The following is a 25,244-nucleotide window of genomic DNA, read 5'->3' as shown; positions in this document are numbered from 1 at the left end:
GCAGCAATGGTACTCACTGGCTACTATGTTGAAAATGAACTAGGCAACTTGTGGGTTGGGATGGGAAGGAAAAAGTGGTGGAAAGCAAGGGAAGGGGTGACATTGTCCAAAAAGTAATGTACTCTTTACCTGTTTTATGTAACTGTAACCCCTCTGTCATCACCTTAATAATAACAATAAAATTTTAAAGAAAAACAATACTGAAATAGTTGGCTGGAGGCATAGCTCATTGGTAGAGTGCCTTCCTAGCAAGTCTGAGGCCTTCAATGCAAACCCCAATACCTCCAAATAGCATAATAAATAAAATTCCTCACGAATGAGAACAATGATAATCATGTTGCTTTGATGACTTATCTGTCTTGTCTTCAAGGAGATCTGGTACAGACTTATTTGGAGAACTTCACCAAGACAAAAAAAAAACCTACTTTTCCCGTCCCCTCCCATAATTCCATTTCATTTATTTAAAAACAACACCTTTACTCTAAGCAGATGTTTCCTCTGCTGGCTATGGTGTTGACATAAGAGAAAATTGCTCATTTAGAGGCACAGCTGACTGCTCCTGGCAGGTGGGCCCCTGGCTTGCTAGGTGCTGATACTGGGTGAGGATTATGCGGGTGTGGGTGGCGATAGAGTGGATGCAGTGTGCTAGGCTTCAGGAGCCAGGGCTGGGGCAATTCCCAAGTCCTTTCCACAGAATCAGATCTGCTTGCATTCCCATTTATTAATTAACATATTTATTGAGCCACTACCAGGGAAGCACAAATGATTAAAAAGCATGTGTTCTTGAGCCTGTTAGGGTTTAATACCACCTCTGTCACTTTGGAGCTTTGGAGCTCCTCAAAGCCTCAATCTCTTGTACGGAAGACAGGTAGTAATAGTACCTATTTATTATTATTATTATTTAAGAAGTTGTATGAAAGAATTTCAATTCACTATGTCCACTTATACATACAATGCATCTTGATCAGCATCATCCTTTTCCTCACTGACTCCCATGTCTCCCAACCCCACCTATCTTTTCAAGTTGCCTGGTTCCTTTTGCACATAGGTACACTGAATAACACAACTTCATTTGCCCACCTTTTCCCTCTCCACTCATCTGTCCCCTCTAGTGCCTGCTTTGTAAGAGCTGGTGAGGATTGAATGAGAAAACATGGTAGAAATATTTGTACACTCAGGTCAGTCTGAAGTAAGAACTCATCTTTTTTTATTGGGCAAATTACTTTGTAAGGCTCATCCTCTCAAGCAGAGCCTCCGGTGTTCCTGTTGATAATGAAGTTCTCTTGTCCATTTTAGGATGTGAGGTTTCGTTTTTTTGTTTTGTTTTTGTTGGCCAGTCCTGTGGCTTGAACTCAGGGCCTGAGCACTGTGCCTGGCTGCTTTTTGCTCACGACTAGCAGTCTACCATTTGAACCACAGTGCCACTTCTGGGCTTTTCTTTATATGTGGTGCTGAGGAATCGAACCCAGGGCTTCATGTATGCGAGGCACGCACTCCACCACTAGGCCATATTTCCAGCCCTCTCGTCCATTTTGATACAGAAGAATCCTCTCACAAACTCAGTGTCCACTCTGTCATAAATAATTATCACATCTAGACCTCTATTTAATTCAGGCTTTTCTCTACCCGGCTCCCCCAAGCCAAGAGGCCTTCGTGGGAGGAAGGAGAGTAGCAAGCATGTTCTTGCCTTTGAGCCTTACTTCCAGTCAGCCCTCAGCTGTGATGTCAGACTTCTCCAAGGTCGAGGGGGAAAGGGAATAGGGAAGGGCACAGTCCAGGGCCACTGAGGTTGGAATCTGGCCTTGAGGCATTGGGCACACAGTCAACACTGGCTCTCACTTACCCAAAGCACAGCCCTTCTGCACTGCCCAGGCCTGTGTCAGATCCCAGCAGCTCAGGCTCTGCCCTCCCCAGCCAAGCTTCTGTCTCTGGGCCAGAGGTAAAGATCAGAGGAGTCCTTTTTCTGGGCTGTTCTTCTGGGATGTGATATGGCCAAGGACTGTAAGCACAAGTGCAATAGGACAAGGGAAGAGAGGTAAATCATCCATCCAGGTTCTAGTGGTCTTCATTGGCTCCACTGTCACGTGTACCTCTCTCTCCTCCTCCAGTGCCCTGGCTGGTGCTCAGTGAGATCTTTCCTGGTGGCATCAGAGGACGAGCCATGGCTCTAACCTCCAGCATGAACTGGGGCATCAATCTCCTCATCTCACTGACCTTTCTGACAGTCACCGGTAAGATGGTTGTTTTCCTCTCTTGCCTGGATCTGGTCCTCGTAGGGCAATTATTAGAGAAGTTTGTCATTAGCCAACAACAAAATGTTGCAGAAGTTTTCACACATACCCCAGAGAGGAGATTGTGGGGAACCTGACACCCAGGACCCAACACAGTTCTCAATGTTAATTAACTTAACTATCTGGTCTGCTCTTCCCCCTTTCAAGTTATTTTGAGTCATTTCCCACACCCATTTTGTCTGTAAAATTTCAGCCATGACCTCCAAAGGACAAGACAATTAAGAGAGAATAAAATAATAATATAGTTTCCACACTTAGGAATATGAATGATCATACCTACTCTGGGTCCAGGTATGGTGGTACACATCTGTAATCCCAGCCACTCCAAAGACAGAGGTAGGTAGAGCACAGTCTGAGACCAGCCCAGTGCAAAGTGCAAGACTCAGGCCAGATGAGGTGGCTCATGCTCATAATCCCAGCCACAAAGGAGGCAGAGATTAGGAGGATCACTATTTGAGGTCAGCTTGGGCAAAAAGTCATTGAGATTCCTACTTCAACAAACTGGGCTTTGGTGGCACATACCTAAACTCCCAGCTATGTACGAAGCAGTTGGGCAGACTGTGGAAAAGGTTAGACCAGGCAACACCTGGAGATTCTATGTGGAAAACAAATTAATATAAGGGGCTAGAAGCATGGCTCAAGTGATAGAGTGTTTTTGAGGCCCTAAATTCAATCCTCAGTAGTGCCAAAAAGGATGAAAAGACAGTCAGACAGACAAGAATCCACAGTGTTCATATGCTTCCAATTGTCTTACAACTCTGTTATACTGTGGGTGAATCAGGTCCAAATATATAACTTACAATTTGCTTGATGTAATTTGAGGACTGTCTCCATTCCCTCCACCCTTCACCCCATCTTATATTCCAATTAAGAACCAGGCCATTCTAATTAAGAACCAGGCCATTCTAATTAAGAACCAGGTAGAATTTTTCAGTGTCTGGATTTTGTTCAGTATACTGGGTCACATGTCCTGTGTCCCTTTTTACTCAGGGTTGGTGCTCTACCACTTGAGCCACAGCTTTACTTCTGGCATTTCGTCATGAATTAGAGCTGAGACTCTCATGCACTTTCCTCTGTGGAATGCTTCAAATGATGATCCTCAGATCTCAGCTTCCTGAATAGCTAGGATTACAGGCAGCACCCAGCTGGGTTTCCCAAGTTCTACTCTAGAGATGGAGAAGATGGACCAATGCTATAACTGCTTTATGAAGCAACCAGCTGGGCAAACTGAGACAGGCCTAGTTACAACTGCCAAGAGAATTGCAGTGTGTTCTGACTAATGGTTTCTATGCTTAGATCCCTCTACACTGCAGTTATAAAAACTCAGCACACAACACCCAGACACTTTTGCTGCTTGTCCAACTGTGGTTGTGGCTACAGCTGTAAAGTGCTATTTGCAGGTCTCATCCGGAGTTACTCTGAGCCAGCCACTTCCCTGGGGCTCCCTGACATACTGCAATTTTTGCTGCTGGGCCAGGGGTCAGCACAATCCAAATGGCAGAATAATAGGTGTGTGGGGACCACCTCTCATCAGTTAGCATAATTTGAACTTGACCACTGACTCCGAAGGTTCTGTGTCCTTGGTGAGGAGTCTAGGGAAAAACTAGGAAAAACTAGTGAAATCCATCAAAATCTTGAGGATCTTCCTTCTTGCTGATACGGCCTGGACAATGCCCAGGCTGAATTCAAGCCCCAAAACTGACAAAAATAAATAGAGAAAAATAAAAATAATGAAATATGGCCAGTATGAAATAATTTATTCAAATCAGGGTAAAGAAGTGTGAGTTCATTCCAGGAAAAGTCCATCTGTACATAGATGAGATTCAAATGTCTGCCAAGCTAGGTGCCAGTAATGCTCACCTAAAATCCTAACTACGCAGGAGGCTGAGATCAGGAAGACTGAATTTGTGAGACTCCCATATTAACAAAAGAAAGCAGGTGTGGTGGCATTTGCCTGTCATACTAGCTATGAAGAGACGCCTACAAAAGGTAGATTGGGGTCCAAGCAAGTGCCCAGGCAGGAGGTGAAACATATCTCAGAAATAACCAGGGCAAACAAGGCCTGAAGGTGTGGCTCAGTGGTAGAGTGCTTGCCTAGCAAGTATAAGGCCCTGAGTTCAAGTCCCTAGTACTCCCAAAAGAAAAAGAAAAATGCCAAAAAACAAGACTGTCCACCAAGTAGAAACCAAACTGCTCCAGTGGTGATTCCCAGGGGGGGAATTTTTGGACGGTAAGATGTTTTACCTCCTTCCCTGTGTACTTCTGCATTATTTGAAGTTATTATTTTTTGTGTGTGCAAAGAGCATGTGCTTTTTTAACTATTAATAAAGGTGCTTTACCATTTTGAAAAGGAAAGACATGCCATGCCCATCAGGATGACATTAAGCTTAAATTGTGATAGTTACATGACAGCTGTTTACTGAAGCAGCCTCGAGTCATTTGTAAAACTGAAACTTCCAGAGCAGCCCATATTTTAATTTGTGAATCTATTTCTGCTGATAGATACTGCTGACATGCGTGAAAACACACATGGTTTTAGAGCTACTTTAAAAGCAGTGTTTATGAATGGGATTAAAGCAATACAAAACACACTTCTAATCAAAATATTTTTTGTCTGTTATAGATCTTATTGGCCTGTCATTGGTGTGCTTTATTTACACAGTCATGAGTCTATTGTCTGTGCTGTTTGTTATTTTGTTCATACCTGAGACAAAGGGGTGCTCTTTGGAACAAATATCAGTGGAGCTAGCAAAAGCGTAAGTATTTAATCAACAGTCGTCTTTGGTCAAAATGCAGTTTGGGTAATGGTATCTGAATGCCCTTGGTGTAAGACGAGGGGTCTCTCTGCTTTGGCGTTAGTGTGACTGCTTCAGCTAAGGAAGCAGAACCATTGCTTTCCAACAAGTCAACCTTTTAATGCTCTGTTTAGCAGGATTGAGTATCTTGCCAAGTAGGCTTACTTTGTTTGGGGTTTGGGGTGGGAGTTGGGATGCCAAGCCTCCTGCACCAGCCCTGGGCTTCCATCCTTTATCTCTATCAGGCTCATGGATTTTTGAGCCCACAACTCTTGCTAAGGCTATGACTGGCAGAAAAGCTCTGGGGTCTAAATATCTACAGTTGCCTTGAATATAGCACATTCAAGTTAATGTTAAGGACCGTGCAGGCATTAGTGGCTCACACCTATAATCTTAGCTACTCAGCTGGCTGAGAGTTGAGGATTGCATTTCAAAGCTAGTCTGGACAGACACATTTGAGAAATTCTTATATCCAATTAACCAGCAAAAAGCTGTACTGGAAATGTTGTTCAAGTGTTAGAGCACCAGCTGTGAGCCAGCAAGCATTTAACTACTCAAGCCAGTTCTAGGCCCTCATTTCACTGGTTAAGGTTAATTGGAGATGGAATCTTGAAGACTTTCCTCAACATCCCAGGCTAGTTTTGAACTGCAATCCTCCAGGTGTCAGCTTTCTGAGTAACTAGGAACCACCATCACTTGGCTCATTTGATACTTTTGTGTCACACAATTGCTTAAAATTTATATCCATGCTCTCTCCAAGCTCTTTACAAATTGTAAATTAGAAGAAGACCAAAGCTAAAGGCAAAAATAGAGGAGACCAGTGCAGAGAGAAAGATGGCAAAATAATTCCATCAAATTCTAGAAACAGCCAATACTTGTTACATGTATGTTATGGAGAAGTCTGCCCAGTATTGGGAGCAGAAAGAATAAAGTTGCTTCTAGAAATCACAACCAACTCCTATGCATGCAATACTAAAGAGCCATAGGCATGCTTTGCTGGATGTAGTAGAGAGACACAAGCCCCCTCCCTCCCCTTTTTTTTTGCCAGCCCTGGGGCTTGAACTCAGCACTGTGCTTGAACTCAGCACTGTCCCTGGCTTCTTTTTGCTCAAGGCTAGCACTCTACCACTTGAGCCACAGCGCCACTTCTGGCTTTTTCTATATATGTGGTGCTGAGGAATCGAATCCAGGGCTTCTTGTATACGAGGCAAACACTTTTACTACTAGGCCATATTCCCAGCCTGACACAAGCCTTTAAAGTGAAAATATGAACAGACTTATGTAAACTGATCAAAGTAGGTATATGTATATCAAAGTTTTCTTGGAGAGAAAGTCATCAAATTATAAGGAAATAGAGGATGGTGGAAAAACTGTAGAACTTGCTGGTTCATAGGAGCTGAAGTGAACTTGATAAGTGAGCCTTTTGGAATTTACAAGTTAACAAAACAAGGAATCAACTTAAAATTTTTTTTTTCTTCTTGTCAAAGTGAGGAACCAACTTTTGTCACCAGGAAAACCAATCCTGATGTACAAACCCCAGTGGGTTCTTCTAATGAGTAAGAAAGGAAACTATTAATATCAAATTAACTTCAAATTGGTACTAGATATTGCTTACTACTTTGCTCTCAAATTGCAAGTTGGGTTCTTTTGCCTTTATTTATTTTTTTACCAAAGCTGAGAAAACAAAGATTCTTCCAAGAATGTTTCATTTCTTAGAAAACAAACAGTGACTCAGCTGAGAGGTCAGAAAAACTATCTGCTATAAGGAAATTTGAAAGGATTTTAGTTTGAATATCTGCTCTGCCAGCTACAATCTCAGAATGTTTGCCCTATTTGCTTTTTCCACTGTGACTTTATTCTCCCCCCAACCCCCACCTCCTTCAACTTATGTGGAAACAAACAAGCAAATGTTTTATACATATTTGAGTTCTGAGGCTTAAATTATTTTCCACTTCTAGTGGTTAATTTGTTGTAGCCATTCTTGCAGGCAAATATGTATCTTCTCAATAAGCAGTCAGCATCTATAATAGGCTATGAACTGGTCTGGTGCCTCAATCGCTTTAGGAAAAAAGAACAAAACTACCAGAACTATAACATGGTGGGGGGAGGGACTTTTGGTTGAGTAATCAAAGGAACTTATTGTAAAAGATAAGTTTTATTAGAAAGATCAGAGGAAAGAGAATTCAGATCAAAAAGAGCTGGCTCAAATACTAACTAGGGCCAGGTACTGGTGGCTCACTTGTAACCCTAAGGATTGAGGAGGGCAGAAAAGTTAGTGTGATTCTCATTCTCATCTCCCTTCTGCATTCCAGTTTGGGATTAAATGTCTCTTTAGAGGATGTCAATTGTGATACGATCCTTCCCAACCAAATCATTCCTTTTCCCTTTCCCTGTTTACTTTTCTCACTAGCACTTTTACTATTTTCAGTGTTTGTCTCCTTGAAAGCAAGTCTTCACCCTATCCATATCAACTTACTGTGGCAGTCACTTGACTCATTGGTTAAATTGAAAAAAAAAAAAAAAAGACTTGGAATGGGAGGGAACTTCTAGGGTGGCTCCCTTCTCAATTTCTTAATAAAAGAAAAATGCTATATCCTATTTTTATGAGGAGGGAATAAACTTCTAAGAAACAAGGTATTGATGCAGGAGGCAGGGGATAGAAATGCAAGGCAAAAATATGCAGACATAACCACAGGCATACTGGTTGAGTTAGAAACCCAGAAGACAATGAAATAGGACTTGGGATGAAATCTACACTAGGTTCTCTGTATGTAATGCTACCTTTGGAGTCCCTGTCTGCAGTGCTGGGTATTTGTATTGCAGAGACAGCCACCTTATCCTTTGCATGACCAAAGGTTTGTGATAGAGATGGAATTTCAGGCTACCACAGACCTCACAATAAAAACATGTTTTGCATAGCTAAAGCATTAAAATCCCTAAGTGAGCTTAAAAATAATAACCTGCACATTCTTCTTCAAGTAAACTAAGAATGACATTTTCATTAGTGTCTCTTTCTCTCAGGAACTATATGGAAAACATTTGCTATATGAGTCCTCACAAAGAAGAGTTAATGCCAACACAGCTTCAAAAAAGCAAAGCCCAGGAGCAGATTGCAGAGTGTAAAAAGCTGTGTGAGAGTGAAGATCCCCGGCAGCTTCTTCAAGACCCCTGATGCCCAAGGCCTTACACACATATGCCGACACAGCACAAGAACACTACAATACTTGTGGGGTGTCTCTGTACCAGCACACACTGGCCACTCCCACACCTTTTCTTTCAGGAACTGCTTTCAAAAGGGACACTCTGACATTATAAACATAACCATTATTTAATTACTTTTCCCAGTAAGGAACTATGCAAGATAGATGAGGTACAAGGGCCTAAGCAATATCTAATTATGAACAAGGTATCAGGTTCAACGCATGTCCCCTCCCCACCCCCCCCAGAAAAAAACATGCTGGCTCAACATTGCTTTTTCACAGAGCAGCCTTTGAAAGACCAGGTCCTAGTGTTGAGATCAGCCTTGAAAGTATATATGGAGGGCACTTTACTACTCAGACATGTTTTCTGGACAGATGCTCACATCTTTTCCTACTAAGACATACTTACCTGCACTAGGTCTTACATTAAAAAAAAAAAAACTGGGACACATAATACAATTTAATTGCACATATGTCCTAGATTAGGATAGGGTGGCGGCTAGGATTTTAGTGATAATTTCTAGTCCACATGTACAAAAATTAAGCAGTTTGACAAATTACTGAGTGTAATTTAATGGAAAACTATGAATTTTGTATTAAAAGACTCATAGAAATGCTTCTGTAAGATTGAGAAAATAAACATTTTTCCATGTTTATTATTTTTTAGAGATTAGAAAGGTCATTTCAAAATCCTGGGACCATATTATTTAGAAGTAGCTGTTAATAAAGTATCAAAAGAGTTGGCAATTTATCTAAATCTCTGAGCAACTGTTTTTTCTTAAGTCAAACCTAATCTCGTCTTGGTTGCTTTTCATGATGGTTTATAGTAATTAGGATTCCTGTAATTCTTCTCACTGCTCAGGAATAACTCTACCTCAGACTATTGCACACAGGCCACAATCGCTGCTGACTTTCAAATGAATGCAGATTTAATAAATGACTTTCAGACATTTCTTCCCTATGTTCTCTGTGATGACAAAAGAGCCAACCTATACCAGCAACTTGGCTTTTACTCGTACAATGGAATGCTCTGTCCTGTATTTCTCTAAACTTTAAGATCTGGTAGGGAATTTTACCAACATAAGCTATGGAAACTCACACGAAAGCTTAAAAGGGACAAATGACATTGTCTAAAAATAACTTAAAAAAATTATGATTAACCTAAGAAAAGAGAACCCAAGGACTTTTGTTATTTCGGTTGTAACTTTCTTACTAGCCCCTACCAGTGATGGGTAGAAGGGTTGCAATGGAAAGACTACAAATCTATATAAGTAACAATAAAACGGAAATTATCTACAATTAAGTTTTACTTCTGATACATGTCATCTAAAGTTGGCAGAGAGGCTACAAGGGAAGACCCCAAAGTTTCAATTCTACCATGTCTGTTTCATACACAACTTTAAGAACATGCCATGTGTTTTTGTTTTGGAAAGTGAAGGGAATATGCATTCTGTAAGGATCAATTTAATTTACCATGCCATCTGATGGAATTATATACTGAGAGTTTGAAAAACCCCAAACAGGTTATCAACATGGACTTTCTTGCTTTTGGTGAAACATCACAGTTTTAAAGGTTGTTACACAATTCAAGTTCAAACACTACATAGCCTTGGATAATGTTTTGGTTTGGCAATTCACTGCAAATGGGTATGAAAAAAACAAGATAGTTTATTACTAGACTTCAGTATCACCAACATTCTCCTATTTTCCTTTCCTTATTCTGTCTATAACTTAACAATTTTGTTGTCTTCAAAGTAAATTTTATCCGATACCCACCTGCCCCCCAATTAAAACGTGGTTTTCAAAAATAAAAAGGGGAGATACTTATAATTTGTATGCATATATTCACAGTTTTTATTTATTAAAAAATTTACAGTACTTGTGAAAAACCAGAAGACATCAGACACACTCGCTTCATCCTGGCTTTGTTACGTTAGTGGATCACCCGGACACGGGCAGGTGGCGCTCACACAGCTGCCCCAAATCCAGACCCTGGCAGGCGCTTTCCTCTCAGATAAAGCATTTCCAAAAGCTTCTGATTTGCCTGGTTTCCAAGTCATCTCAAGGAGAAAAAGAAATGCACTTGCATTTGCACCTAGGCTTATACAATTGTTTTTCTTCTATATTTCTGTGTGTGTGTGAATACTGCAAAATAGGAGCCCACTTATTTACTGTTAATTGAAACTAAGTGGAAACATCTTAGAACTTTACAAAGGTCTGCTTGTAGCTTTCATCTAACTTTATTCTCTTTAGGTTTAGCTATGCTATTGATAACTAAAAAGCACAAATTAAAAAAATTAAAGTTTAAAAATCACATTTAAATCTTTCATAAAAATGTATAATGACCTTTCCCCCTATTTATAAGGGAAAGGCTGGGTAGGGGAAGGCTGTTGAGAAGGAAAGAAACAAAAACATAAAATAGTATGTACGCTTCAGTATCAGTGCTTCAGTTAGTTTTTCAAGATTTTATAATATGGTACCAAAAAATATACTAATGATGGAGGCTCAGATGTTGCAACTTTTCCTAAGAGATACTGTTTCTATTATGTTTCTATTGGGAGGCAACTGTGACTCTCCACCCACCTTATATTTCTAGATATAACTAGATTTCTAGTTGTGCCATACCCTATGTGTGAGTGTGTAGCCTGATCCTGCATTACCATTTCTAGCTCACATGGGACCAGGACCCTCTCTCCTAAATGCTCATCTGCTACAACTTTAGGAGGAGCACTCCTGTGGACTGTCACTCTTTAGCTCCCTTACATAAGACACACAGAGGGGAAAGACGTATCTTGCAAAATGGCTTTCAAGTTCAAGCTGAACTATAATTATACTGTGGCACGGAGGCAGCATGTGGGCACTTCTTCTGAAAACAGCACGATGTTATCAACCCCTGACAAGAAACTTAGAATAGCCTGGAGTAACATCCTAAGATGAAGAAGCCCAGAATCTCAATCCCATCCTGCGACAACAGAGTCCTTCTGGAATAGCTAAGGTATGTGTGAGGTGGAACCCATCTCAGCATCTCTCTCCATCTAGAGGGTAAGAAGTTTCTGTTTCAAAGCTATAATTTCTTAATTTTTAAAAGTTATCATTTCCTACAATATTTAATTAACAACATAAAACATCCTTTATCTATAAAGTTCTACCCAAGTTCCCTAGAATTTATGTACATGTTTTTATTCCTAAATCTGCAAGAAAAATTCCTATTTGATATTTGGTAACAGAGCATGAAAAGATACTATACACACATAGTATATACATTATCTATAAAACATACTTCAAAAAATAAACCAACACACGTCAGCCAAAGTCTAAGCTTGCATAGATTAAAAGAAAAAAGAATTATGGATACAATTTTTGTGAAGACAGAAATTGGGAATAAAAGTTACAGAATGGCTATGGAGAGAGATCTTTTCCAAACTTTTATTTGTGCACATTCAATTGAAAAAGATAACTTTTACAGGTTCTTTGGTGCCCATATTCAGCATACAAAAATGTAAAAGACTATTCACAAATAAAACACATTAGCTCAAACTGGAAAAAAAATAACAATGACAACAATAAAACAATTTAAGGTAGTGCACACTGTGACAGCTCTGCTTATGGGGACATGAGAATTACTGCGGAAATAAATAGAATGTCCTTTTGTAAAAGCAGCAATGTCATGTCTTGTAAACTTCCTTTTTATATTACAGCAAAGTTTGAAATAAAATCCAAAGGGACTGGAGCTTACACTGTAGCCACGAATGAATAAAAAGAGTCTCTTTCCTCAGTTACTGTTGGTCCAGTTTTCCTTTTGTGTTGAGTCCAATGTGCAGCAGGTTTTAAAGGTGCTCAGTTAGAGATTCTAACCAATTAAGTGATGAGTTATAAAATTTCTTTCCTGCTTTCAAACACAAATGGGTAAATCTGTTCCACGGCAGTAGCCACAGCCTTCACGTTGGGCCCTGTAACACACACAATGGAGAAAGAAGGGTGAGCCAAGCTCAAGAGGACAAAGGGAAAAATGACTTCCACTACAATGTACACAGAAAATAATTACCAAGGGAATGTCATTTTTCTCTGGACAATTTAGAGAGTATGAAACAAATTGATTTATTTTGAGGGCACTGGTATGAAAGAAAAGCCCATAAAACTTACATCATCAAAGAGGAGAATCAAAGATCTTAGGAACCTGGAGAGATTAAGACATGGAACCAGAGCCCACTATCCTTTTGGTCATTGTCTTCTGGTTAGACAACCGAGGATCACTGGAGTATGGAGGAACTCCGTGGAATGAAGCTAAGCTGCTGTCAAATGTCTAACTCGAAATGACCGGACCTCCCCTCTGATTTCCTACCACAAGGCACCCACATGTCTGTCCTTTACTCCTAAGCTCCTCCAAGTCAATGTGGCCAGGGAATCACAAGCAATGAGGTGATAGTGTATATCAATTGATAGAACTTTTGAGAAATCTTCAAAAGACGTAATACTCAAGTAAGGACAAATGTTTAGAAATACTGAAGAAAGTATTTTCATGAATTCTGAATAAAAACTGCTTCATGGTTGGGGATGTAGCTCTGTGATACACTACCAAAGCACCGCCTTACATTTTGCAAGGTCTAGAATTCCATTCCCAGTACTAAAAAACAATAATAGTAAATATAAATAACAATAATGGTTTCACTAATACAACTGGCCTCTGGAGAAAATAAAAATTTACATATTCACGCCCTGTAAACTTTGAAGGTACTGAACATATTCTGTCTCAGTTTGTTCCATTTTAACTCATTTTAATCCATCCACACATAATAGCACTTATGGGAAAGGCCTAGTGTATGCACATTAACATTTCAAATGAGATTTCAGATGCATAGTAGTTAACTACTAGGCTACATCCATAGTTCTATTATAGTTACCCAGTATAACTATATCTTATAAGATTATAAGATGTATAATACATAGTAGTTTACTAGGTCAACTGTCTCCAGTTGGTTATGGTGTTTGACTACAAAATAAATATAATTTTTACATATGTACTGTTTGATTCTACATTTAGCAGGGATTTAACAAGTCTTTGGCAGAGTCTCAGAAATCTTGGCTCAGAGCTTCGAGGACCCCAAGGAAGATGAGAAAACACATAGGATGAGTCAAAACTAAGGCGTGGCTGGGTTATTAGTGGCTCACTCACTCCTGTCATCCTAATAATTCATGAGACTGGGATCTTAGGATGATAGTTTGAAGCCAGACAGCCTGGACAGGAAATGTCTGGGAAATTCTTATCTCCAATTAACCACCAAAAAGTAGAAGTAGAACCACCAAAAAGCACTGAGAGAATGCTATTCTTGAGTGATAAAGCTATGGGAGAGTTCAGTACCCAGGCCGTGAGTGTAAGTCCCAGCAGTGGCACAAAAAAAAACTGACAACAAATAGAACAAAAAACTCCTAAAGCTTACCTGAAGCTTATTTGTTAAGAACCTGGAAGCAAGAATTTTCATTCTCCTCTAAGGTGAAGTATTCAAGATAACTAAAGAAATTTTCCTTAACTCAAGTATGCACAACATTGGGTCTGGTTCCAAACAATGCCTTTGTGTAATTTTTAGTCATGGCAACTTTACAACGCTACCTTCTGACATGCAGGATTCACCTTCTGAAACCACCCTCGCAAATACCTGAATATTCAAATATTACAATAAATATAACCTAGTAAATAGGTACTGGTTAGCTTTGAATATTTTTGCTTATGCCTGAATCTGTAAAGTTCGTAAAATGTGTTCCTCTTGGGAATTTTAAGTGCAAGATGTAAATTTTAAAAAATTAAAAAATTATATATGGTAATATACATATATATGAGAATTCTTAATAGCTACAAAGTGGAAACTAATCAAACAGCTAAGGAGAGTACATTCACACAATGGGCACTGGAAAACCAACAGACTGATCTACTAAGTAAGACAAGGGAACAACATTGGTGAAGCTCGCTAAGATAAGGAAGGATCGAGACAAAAAAAAGCACAGAATATTGTAGGTACAGAGAGCACAAAAGCAGATAAAACTGATCTACAGTTAAAACAAGACAACCAGACAATGTTTCAATCTTGGTATGGTTATCTCTTACATAGCTCAATCTGTTTTGTCAAGTTTGGCTTCCCCATCATAGCTTACCTGTTACTGTGATACTTCCTGTTGAAAAAATCTGTAATGTAGCTCTTAGAGACTTTATCCTGTAGCACACAGCAGGATGAAGTTCGGGTTCGTAACTATATTAAAAAAGAAGTTACAAATAATACGCATTTTTAAAGCTGATAGGCAATTTCAAATTTGGTAAGCTTATTATATTCATTCTTCCAAGACCCACCTGGCATGAGGTCTATTGTTCTTTGTGAATTCTGGCAAACGAATTTCAAAGGGCATGTTACAAACTGCCAAGACATTTACAACCTTAAAATCTGTAAAAATTACCTTTGGGAGAAAAAGTAAAATGCAGTGAGTTATTTTGAAACAAGAAAAACCTGTTTTAATGATAAGCCAAATAAGATTAAACAGACATCTTAAGCATGAGTCTATTATTAACTGAAAGCTATAATCTGATAAAAGAAACAAACACTTCATTAGAAAATAGTAAAAGCCTATAACTGCATAGTAAAGTCTAAATATCTGAAGTCTTTTGAATCTTATATAAATTAATTTTAATACTTTTAGAATGAGGTATTCTTAACTACTGGGAAAATGGAGGGAAAATGCAAACTCAAAGACAGGCCTTAATTCTCAAGAGTTAAAACAAAAAGTTCTCATTTTGAAAAGTCAATACAGAGTGTGCATTGGGTTCCAAAGGTGATATACTGCTCTTGTATTCAACAGGGTGAAATAACATTTCTGCAAATTTAATGTTTATTTTCCTTGTAGTGATGATGAAAAACTATGTTTTTAACTAACTGAGCATTCCTCTACACTTACAAAGAACTCCAAGGCTGAAAACAAATGTTCTCGCAATAGCCACTCAAATACCTGAATTGTTTCATCTCATTATCTTTGCAACAGTTCTCCTAAAACCACACTTCTGGAAAAAACTAACCATCCTTTCAATTCAGTACTTGCACAAAGCAATAGAAAGCCAGCAAAATGCCAGGGAGCACCCCTATATCATGGTTACACCTCAAGGCTCTCGCCTAACAATCGTCACCACCAATAGCCTGTAGTTCAGTTCTTTGTACCAGACATTGAAGTCAGAGAAGAAACTATTTCTGATCCCTGTTTCTCCCAATGTGGCCACAACCAAAACAGGCTGGCTCACCTCTTTCAAGGAACACATCTCACCTTCCACAGTCAAAAACTCATCTGCAAATGGCCTAGCAAATCTTTCATCACAAGCAGTAATTTTGCCTGTGCATAATAAGTAAAAGCTGCCAGGCCAGCAAATGTCAAGTCAATGCCTTACTGCCGCCCAGTGTCCATGTTACTAGGTAGGACTCTGCTCGGGAGCCGGACCTGGCATTCTCAAGACGACCAGGAACGTGTTTAATGGGGGGGGGGGGGGGGGGCGGAGGAAGACAGGAATGCAAAAACCTTAGGATGTTGAAAAGGCAACCAACTTAATGGGTAAGAAGTTAGAGGAAAAGCTAAGATCACCTAAAAATATCACAAGGGCGCTGCTTCGTGACTGTTTTCAGACCAAGGGCAGTATTGAAAAAAAAATCCAGAAAAAGTTCCATCATAGGAACTCCTGTGATGTGCTTACTTCATTTATTAAAATTTTGAATTTTATAAAGGTAAACTTTTGGGTATTCCAGTGTGGACAGTTTTTGAAAATGTTACCTGAAAACCTAGCTTCTGCAGACTGCGAGCTAAACGTCTGGCACCAAACTTAGCTTCTTCTTCACTACATTTTCAGGAAAGAAAAAATATGATCAGTCACACAGGAAATGACTCTTACACTGAATAACACAGCAAACTTCACTTATTATTATTATTATTTGCCAGTCCTGGAGCTTGTTAGGGCCGGAGCACTGTCCCTGGTTTCTTTTTGCTCAAGGATAGCACTCTACCTCTTGAGCGATGACAGCGCCACTTCCAGCTTTTTTTTTTTTTTTTTTGCTTTTTCTTTTTCTGTTTATGTGGTGCTGAGGAACTGAACCCAGGGCTTCATGCACTCCACTGCTAAGCCATAAGTCACATTCCCAGCCCCTTATTATTTTTTTTTCTGAATTTTAGAAAATTTCCTTTCCTTGGGGAGAAAAGCAGAAAAGAAAAACTAATAACCCAAATATACGTACCTTGTTGCTCCAGTGCAAATAATTTTTCCTGAGGACCAAATTGTAGCTGTAATTCTAGGTTTTCTAAGCTTCATTAATACTTTCTGGAAAAAAAAAAGATGACATAGTAAAGCATTGTTAACCTTCCTATGTGGTTCTACTTTGTGGCTATGTTAATATCCAAAGTTTACCCCAACCTTATCAAGATTGAAGTAGCTGTTCTCCAAATTACTCATTCTGAAATCGATTTCAATACTGAATACAAATAGCACAATTATTCGATTCCCCAAGTACTTATTTTCTTTGAGACAGCGTATCAACTGTGTACTCTGAAACTTGTCATCCTCCTGTTTCAGCCTCCCAAGTGCTTGGATAAGAGGCATGTACCACCACTGGCTAGCTTAAGAATTTTTCACTAATTAAAAATAAGGTCAGAGTGGGGTTGGGAGAGACAGGAGAGAATTCACAAAGGGGTGACAGTGATCAAAACACGTGCACAAATTCCTTTGTTGAAGGACAATCATTTGTACAACTACTTAAAGATAAGTAGGTATTTTTTAAAAATGAGAACACAAATCTCTCATTACATACAAAGAATTAACCATCTACAGGCATATTAAACACTTCAGCTCTCCTATTCCAGTGACATCAATGGAATTTACATGGGTGCTAATTCATGCCAAAGGTCTTCACACATCAAGAGCTTCATGGCTGCTGCTACTGTCATCTGGAGTACTCACCCTTATCAATCTGACTTCATGTGGGTCTTTCACCAGACATCACCTTCATGGAGAACCCCACCCTGCCTAGCCCCCAAATTACTCATCCCTCCATCGTTCTCCAATTCCTAGCCCTGCTTCACTGTACACAACGCCCATGAGCCATTACCTCATACTGAATCTTACAGCTGAGATGCATGCAAGTCCTACATGGGAATGAATTTCAACGTGCAGGAGAAAGGCTAAAGCTGGTGGTATTATCTGAGATTCTCATGTATGGAAGGCTTTTAAAAAAATACTCAATTTTATTTTACTTTTTCTGTGCCAGTACTGGAGCTTGACCCAGGGCCTGGCATTGTAGCTTAGCTGTTTTGCTTACAGATGGCACTCTACCACTGTTCCACTTTCGGCTTCTTATGGTCAAGTGGAGTTAAGTCTTATAGACCTTCCTGCCCAGGCTATATTTGAACCAGGCTCCTTAGATCCCAGCCTTCTGAATTGCTACAATTACAGACATGAGCCACCCGCACCTGGCTTCAATTTTATTTTTTGAGCCATGCTCTAACTAGGTAGCCCAAGGTGGGCTCAAATTCATCCTACAAACAAAAGCAAAAAGATTTCTTTCCCATGCCATACTTTTTTTCCACTATCAAAGCTGTGTTGGGCATTTTTTTCAATTAAACATTCTATTAAGTATATTTACTTTGTAAGGGAAGATGGTATTACTAATGAATTTAAAAATCCTTTATACTTCTGAAATTTTAGGTGAATTTAACTCATTATAACTTCATTTCTAGTAGTAAGAACTAATGATATTTTACCTTGTTATACTAGCATTTCACTTATAGAACTTAAAACCGGCTGAATTCCTGATTTTTATAGTAAACATGTAGAATTTGTACTTATCTTATTGCCATTAAAATGTTAATCCCCCGGGCTGGGGATATAGCCTAGTGGCAAGAGTGCCTGCCTCGGATACACGAGGCCCTAGGTTCGATTCCCCAGCACCACATATACAGAAAACGGCCAGAAGTGGCGCTGTGGCTCAAGTGGCGGAGTGCTAGCCTTGAGCGGGAAGAAGCCAGGGACAGTGCTCAGGCCCTGAGTCCAAGGCCCAGGACTGGCCCCCCCAAAAAAAAAAAAAATGTTAATCCCCAAACACTAACGTTTTACTATTACTTATTAATAACATCAAAGCTTCTATTTTAAATATAATAGGTTGACAAAGCCTGGTGCCAGTGGCTCATGCCTGTAATCCTAGCTACTCAGAAAGCTGAGATCTGAGAAGAGCGGTTAGAAGCCAGCTTGATCAGGAAAGTCTATGGCTCAAACGACACAGTGGTAAAGCGCTAGCCTCTAACAAAAAGCAAAGGGACAGCACCCTTGCCCTGAGTTCAAAATCAGCGTGCGTGCATACACACACACACACCCCAAACCCCCCCCCCAAAAAAAAAGTTTTGAAAAACACTAAATTTAAAATGTCCAGGTTAAGCTTTGAATGAGGGGGCTGGGAATGTGGCTTAGCGTTATAGTGTTTGTCTCTCATGCACGAAGCCCTGGGTTCGATTTCTCAGCACCACATATATAGAAAAAGCCAGGGCTGGGAATATGGCCTAGTGGTAAGAGTGCTTGCCTCAAAAAGCCAGAAGTGGCTGTGTGGCTCAAGTGGTGGAGTGCTAGCCTTGAGCAAAAAGAAGACAGCGACAGTGCTCAGGCCCTGAGTCCAAGCTTGGCCCAGGACTGGCAAAAAAAATTTAAAAAATATATATATGTATGATATTACTTTTACTGATTATTAAGGAAAAAAATCTATCTTGACTAACTAAAGAGCAATGTAATTTAAAACATCCTAAAATTATTATAGCAATAGTTGAATAAGCAAACACAAAAACATAAAGGTTCATTACTTTGGTTTAAAGAAATTGACAGAACAATATGTCTCCATAATCAATGAGCTCTTTGCTAAAACTTGGAAATGAATTATTTCCAAAGTCTTCCCCTCTCTAAGATGAGGGATGGCATCCACAGGGCTTACTTACTTAGCATATGTGGAGATCTTCAGCGACTATCTGTGGAATAAATGCACTACAGCATCCTTCACAGTACTGTAAAATTAGACCACATATACATACCAAAAGGCACATACTTACTCCAACATCACGCTTATAAATTACATTTGCTCCCTCCAAAGCAATCTTCCTTAAGTTCAAATGGCATCTTGTTCTAAAAACACAGACTACATTTGTAATTAAAATGTCCAATGCAACATCACTGTCTGCATCCATTGGGGTAGTTTAAAATTGAGCTTCCCACCACGAAGATCACATCCTAAGAAATAAAATAAAACGGAGTTACTAAACTTAAATGTTCTGTCCATTTAGTTCTAAAATAAAAGTATGAGATGGATCTGTATTACTTTTTTTTTTTTTTTTGGCCAGTCCTGGGCTTGAACTCAGAGCCTGGACACTGTCCCTGAGCTTCTTTTGCTCAAGGCTAGCACTCTACCACTTGAGCCACAGCACCACTTCTGGCCTTTTCTGTTTATGTGGTACTGAGGAATTGAACCTAGGGCTTCATGCATGCTAGGCAAACACTCTGCCACTAAGCCACATTCCCAAGCCTCTGTACTACTTTTGAAAAGGTTATATAGGATCAAATCACATTCCTTTTCTCCACAAAAAGTGTCACTTAAGAAATAAGAAGAGGGCTCTATAATTGTCCTTCACACTCCGCACATAACTTTCTTTCCTTAAATAATAATCTTTGGATGGCAAGAAGTTGCTGGATTTTTCGCCAGCAATTCACCTCTAGGTTCCAGGCCTACCATAGAGACGGGGAGGCCTGAAATGTACCATGCTTAGGGGCTAGACTTGGCAGCACCAATGTCCAGACTTTAGAATTATACCCACCTCACACAATCTGCTGGGGCTATGGAAGATAGACTTACTTTTCTCTATTTCAGGCATGGTAACTGATTTTTTAATTTAAAAGTAAAAATATTTTTTCAATTTATTTTTTAATTTAATTTTATTGTCAAGGGGATATAGAGAGTGGTTACAGTTACATATGTTAGGTAGTGAGTACATTTCTTGCCAAACTTGTTATCTCCTCCCTCATTTTTCTCCCACCTTCCCTCCTCCCCAATTCACCACCCCCGCCCAGAGTTGTATAATTTCCAACATATTGCGTTGTTATAGCTGTTACATTTGTTTGCCTTTTGTCCTTTGTCTCACCATTTTGATGTTCCCTTTCCCTTTCCTAATTCAGATAAACTTATCTATAATACCTAGGGTACCAAAATCAAACACAGTGAAAACAGAGGCTAAACCATAGGAAAGATAAATAAATGATTTCATAGTACATTAAAACAGCAGTGATAAACCACTTGTTTCCATATCTCGGAGTTCATTTCGCTTAGCATCATCTTATGTGATTATATGTACACAGCTATTGAGCTATTGTGACCATCTGCTAGGATTATCCTAGACATACACTAATTATTAATGAGGGAAAACATAGAGTCTATGTTTCTTTGGGTCGGGCTCACTTCATAAAAAGTAAGAATCTTTACTCTTCTCATTTACTAGATAGTCATTCCTTCTTCAGATACTCAATACTTTTACTACCTGAGAGCACACTGGAAGAAAAAACTGAAGTCAAAATCTTTGGCTCTCAAGGACCTAATCAACTTGTGTGAGCAGGGAAGAACACTAGCAAATAGCTACACAGCATCATTCTTATCATGGTTAGACTCTACCAAATATATTTGTCATGACTCTTAAAATAGAGCACTTATACAATGAGCAGGCCCTAATTTTACTAAGCACATAGCCCATATCCAGCTAAAGAATCTGTTTGGGTTTTTCTCATATTAAAAAAAAAATTGAAACAATGGCACCAGGTGTTAGTGGCTCACACCTGTAATCCCAGGTAGTCAGGAGGCTGAGATCTGAGGATCACTGAAGTCAGCCTGGAAAGTCTAGACACATATCTCCACGTAAGCTGTGGTTCAAGTAGTAGAGCACTAGCCTTGATTGAAAAAGCTAAGAGACAGTATCCAGGACCTGAGTGTAAGCACTAGCACTGGCACAGATGTACGCACACACACGCATATGCATATACACACACACATAAATACCCAATAATAACAAAATAATCAAGTGATGGCAATTTGGCTTAGCTAAACCTCTCCCCTCACACAAACCACCAAACTGTATCTATCTACATACTACAATAATCTTCAAGCTTCTTTACGGCCACAATATGTAAAAAATTCTCCTTTATGACTGAAATTATTAGATGATGATGAATTGAAGATGCCAAGAGTCCACATAAGGAAAATTCCCTTGTTTTTCTGCATTGTGACAAATCAATGTGACAAAACAAGGCTTCTAATACCTCTGTAAGGGCAGCATGTAGTATTCAATTCTGTGCATTGATTTTTTTTAATATTTCTTCTGGTTTCAAATGTAAGTAATGTTACCAAGTGCAAAATGCTTACATTATTCCTGAAAATATTCTTTCATGATAGTTTTTCCCTTCCATTCCCACTTTCTCTTCAATCTGTGTATCATTATGTTTTTCTTTTGTGTACATTTGAGCTACCTCAATCCATTCCTGTGTACAGGCATGGAGCAGGGTGGCCCAGGGCCTGTGCCTCAGTGCTTTCACGTGTACCATGGGGTAGATGCCAACTACAGAGTGATGTGGAGAGCATTTCGAGTGTATGGCTGGACTGGGACTCAGTTTGTCTAAAAGCATAAAGTCCTGGGTTCCATACCCATCACCTCACCTCAAAATGATGATGACAATGTATGAAATGTAAGCAATAATACTACAAATGACAATCATTACTAATGATGAGGTATGTCCAAGAGGCAATCAGATATTTCCTAGCATCAATTCTTATACCACTAGGTTTTCAGCTATTTCACTACAAAAACTATGAAGTAACTTATGAAGTGAGATAGAAACTTCTAGTTGTGCATTCTAATGTCCACTTTATTCTTCCTTCATAATGACCAGACCCCAGATGTTTAGCTAGTACACTGTGACAGAAATAAAATAGTACTGTGTTTGGACTCTTTAGCAACAATATTGCCAAAATGGCCACATGACTATGTTCTGGCCAATAACATAAATATGCTACTGTTTTCTGGAATGTCTGTTCCAAAGAGAAATGTCTGCTCTGAAAGAGAAACGAAGGCAACAAAGATTCTTTTGGAAATGAGAGCTGGAGGCTCAAGTAGCTATCTAGGCCATGAGACAATGATAAGAAAGAAGTGGCCTCAGTCCTGTGCTATGAATCTCCCTGCTGTCCCTGCACTTAATTCTGAATCTCATGAGCATGAGATAAAATTCAAGTCCTCTCATGTTGACTTTTTGTTATCCACAGCAAACCCAATCCTAACTGCTACCCATGTTTAAGAATGTGAAAGAATAGCTATCTTCTTCTCTGTAAGCCCTTTACAGCAAAATTCACAAGAACATGTATGTAGTTTCATTGATCATGCTTTGTAGTACTTTTACAAGTTTGTGTAGATCCAAGTAGAACATGCTAAAGCACCTCCACAGTATCTGTGCTCCTCTTAATCTTGATGCAAGGCTTTGCTACTTTGTTGAAATCATCTCTATGATTTTCTAATCTCTCTCTCTCTGTCTTTCTTCCTCCCTCCCTCCCTCTCTCTCTGCGCCAGGCCTGGGGCTTGAACTCAGAGTGTGAGCACTGTCCCTGGCTTCTTTTTTGCTCAAGGCTAGCACTCTACCACTTGAGCCACAGCGCCACGTCTGGCTTTTTCTGTTTATGTGGTACTGAGGAATCGAACCCAGGGCTTCATGTATGTGAGGCAAGCTCTCTACCACTAGGCTATATTCCCAGCTTTTTCTAATCTCTTGAAGTACTTAAGTTGAATGTCTAGTACCATTAGTTTTTAACTTTTTCTTTTTGAAAAAAAAGTTAGATGTATGTTTTTTACTACCATTGATTAAAAAAATACTTAAATTTTATTATTTTTCTTGGATAAATGATTTATTTAGAAATGACTTGCTTTTAGAAATATTTTTTTTCAGCTTACTAGTAATGAAGGAAATGCTAAAAGAATCATGTAGCACTTACTTATACTGGTGACATAGGGTTGGCAAAGGTTAAGAGTAAACCAGAACGGTCTTCTAGATTTGGTACAAAAGTCACCTGGTAGTGGCAGTGGGTATTCAAACAACCTAAAATGTGTGTGTGTGTGTGTGTGTGTGTGTGTGTGTGTGTGTGTGTGTAGAATTGTATAGAATTATAATCACTAAGCATGCATCTTGAGAAATATTTGAGCTAAGAAAAGTGCAAATAAGATTACATGTAGAAATTCTGTTAAGAAGAAACATGTTTATCTAAAAGGGACAAGTAAAGCACAGCAAGTCTTACATAGCACACTACTAAATATACTTTCATAAAGTATAAAATTGCAGGTCCACATTGTTTTTAGTGTAAAAAATTGTCTAAGTCTGATAATGAGCACACTTTGATTTCTATATCTGTGTAGGCACTTATACCTGCCAAATGTTAAGGGAAAAAAAAAGTATCCTATCCAGAGAATTGAGGCTGACTTTCTTTTCTTTTCTTTCCTTTTTCTGGTGGTAGCACTGGGGTTTGAACTCATGGTCTTGGTGCTATCCCTAAGCTTTGCTGCTCAAAGCAAACACTCTATCATTTGAGCCACAGTTCCACTTTTTTGGTGCTTAATTGGAGATGAGAGTCTCACAAACTTTCCTGCCTAGTCTGGCTTTGCACTGTAATCATCAGATCTCAGTGTCCTGAGCAGCTAGGATTATAAGTATGAGAGTTACTGGTGCCAGTTTTTTTTTTGTTTTTTTTTTTTTGGCCAGTCCTGGGCCTTGGACTCAGGGCCTGAGCACTGTCCCTGGCTTCTTCCCGCTCAAGGCTAGCACTCTGCCATTTGAGCCACAGCGCCGCTTCTGGCCGTTTTCTGTATATGTGGTGCTGGGGAACCGAACCTAGGGCCTCCTGTATCCGAGGCAGGCACTCTTGCCACTAGGCTATATCCCCAGCCTGGTGCCAGTTTTGATTGTCTCCTTTCCATTTTTTTTTTTTTTTGGTAAAATCTGCTTGTTTCATGTTCGATTTACTATAAGAAAAATGTATTTTCCAGTTTGAATTAAATATAAGTATCGATAACTTGCCCACTGTCTATTGCCAACTTATTAAGGCATGGTTTGATCAAGTGCTTTGCTCTGTTTCTGAAGTAAATGACTAGTAAAAGGCTGATATGTCAACGATTTTCTTCCAATGGAAAGCCTGAAAGTGAACCCGGATGCTGAAAAACAGCTTCTTCCTCACTCAGAGACATTATGGACAAGAATATACAGCTTTATTTTAGGTTCTCCAACTTACGAGTGGCATTCCAAAGCATTAATTCAGCAACCATGATACAGAGTAACCTTAAATCACCTGGAAAACACTGCCACCTCCTGGTCCTAAAGAAGGAGAACTGAAAAGCCACTAAATACAGTCATAAAATCTTAAATTCAAAATGAAAGTTCAAAAATTCAAACTAAATAAAACAGATTCGACCAAAAGAAGAAACCCATTCCTTGAACTATATTTATGTTGCCGCTGAGGTGGCTGAGGAAGAGGCCTCAAGAGTTTAACCACAAAATTAGCATGGATAATTTGAGAAATGGCAGAAGCAGGGGACGGCTGTGCTGGAAGCATACCCTATGCGAGTCTCCTGGAGATCTACTGTTGTTCTAAAAAAGACACAGCAACCAAACGAACCTACATTCTTTATTTATAAAGCTCCCAAAAGAGCAGATGAGAGGCTTTACATTCTGACTCCAATACAGTATTTGACAAGTCTCCCAACACATGACTGTGACCAGCGTGGAGATAAGGTATCATTTTGCCTTCTAGAAAGGGCATAGTCTTTCACATCTACTTGATAATATATATATATACACAGCATAAATCCTACAAAGGGCACTCTGAACTAATGTT

General features: G+C 39.3%; 2 protein-coding genes across 3 annotated transcripts in view; one reads left to right on the top strand and one right to left on the bottom strand.

Moving 5' to 3' along the window:
- Slc2a12 (solute carrier family 2 member 12) overlaps positions 1–10,117 on the top strand; it is a 49,417-nt gene extending 39,300 nt beyond the window's left edge. Inside the window, exons 3-5 of the mRNA XM_048354114.1 lie at positions 2,109–2,231; positions 4,915–5,047; positions 8,108–10,117. Of these exons, the coding sequence (XP_048210071.1) occupies positions 2,109–2,231; positions 4,915–5,047; positions 8,108–8,258 (407 nt within the window). The 3' untranslated portion in view covers positions 8,259–10,117. The remainder of the gene's footprint in view (positions 1–2,108; positions 2,232–4,914; positions 5,048–8,107) is intronic.
- Positions 10,118–11,698: 1,581 nt separating this feature from the next.
- The window catches only part of Tbpl1 (TATA-box binding protein like 1), a 30,642-nt gene continuing 17,096 nt past the window's right edge, over positions 11,699–25,244 (bottom strand). The window contains exons 2-7 of one of the 2 annotated variants that reach the window (XM_048354115.1): positions 19,390–19,462; positions 16,542–16,624; positions 16,084–16,147; positions 14,627–14,730; positions 14,434–14,528; positions 11,699–12,236 (exon numbers count right to left, since the gene is read on the bottom strand). In XM_048354115.1, coding sequence (XP_048210072.1) covers positions 12,157–12,236; positions 14,434–14,528; positions 14,627–14,730; positions 16,084–16,147; positions 16,542–16,624; positions 19,390–19,462 — 499 coding nt within the window. In that variant the 3' untranslated portion in view covers positions 11,699–12,156. Of the gene's footprint in view, positions 12,237–14,433; positions 14,529–14,626; positions 14,731–16,083; positions 16,148–16,541; positions 16,625–19,389; positions 19,568–25,244 lie in introns of both variants that reach the window. The other variant, XM_048354116.1, reaches the window with a different exon arrangement.

Source organism: Perognathus longimembris, chromosome 9 (genome assembly GCF_023159225.1).
Source record: "Perognathus longimembris pacificus isolate PPM17 chromosome 9, ASM2315922v1, whole genome shotgun sequence".
In the NCBI taxonomy this organism is placed as follows: domain Eukaryota; kingdom Metazoa; phylum Chordata; class Mammalia; order Rodentia; family Heteromyidae; genus Perognathus; species Perognathus longimembris.
The sequence above is the reverse complement of the archived record's forward strand: the minus strand, read 5'-3'. Positions and strand labels throughout refer to the sequence as shown.